Below are 350 nucleotides of genomic sequence, written 5' to 3'. Positions count from 1 at the left end.
GATAGCCTGGCCTCCTGGCATTTTCTTGCGATCTCCCTGAAGTCTTCACAAGTAGCATACGCATTCTTCCATGTACGTTCAATGGTCCACACAGGACTATCACGGATAGCACTTATGAAGTCTGGACGTCTACTGATGGCGTCTGCCACGACATTCTGTCGCCCCGGTTTATATATCACATTTAAGTTGAACTCCGCCAACTTATCCAACCAGTACCCTAAACGAGTTGATACTTCTTTCTGCACCAACATCCTTCCCAACGTAGCGTGGTCGGTTTCCACCGTCACCTTTCTATCACCTATGAAATGCTTCCACTTCATCAGAGCGTGCACGATTGCTAGCAACTCGGC

At 48.3% G+C, this 350-nt stretch overlaps 1 protein-coding gene across 1 annotated transcript; it reads right to left on the bottom strand.

Moving 5' to 3' along the window:
- Nucleotides 1–122: 122 nt before the first annotated feature.
- CSUI_010685 (reverse transcriptase) lies at nt 123–320 on the bottom strand (the record flags this gene model as incomplete). The annotated part of the gene is made up of 1 exon (XM_068070787.1): nt 123–320. A coding segment is annotated over one exon (198 nt), but the record flags the coding sequence as incomplete, so codon positions are not given.
- Between the last annotated feature and the right edge of the window lie 30 nt (nt 321–350).

The sequence above is a fragment of the Cystoisospora suis genome (genome assembly GCF_002600585.1).
Source record: "Cystoisospora suis strain Wien I chromosome Unknown contig_7980, whole genome shotgun sequence".
In the NCBI taxonomy this organism is placed as follows: Eukaryota; Apicomplexa; class Conoidasida; order Eucoccidiorida; family Sarcocystidae; genus Cystoisospora; species Cystoisospora suis.
Note: the sequence above shows the minus strand (reverse complement) of the source record. Positions and strands in the feature narration are given on the sequence as shown.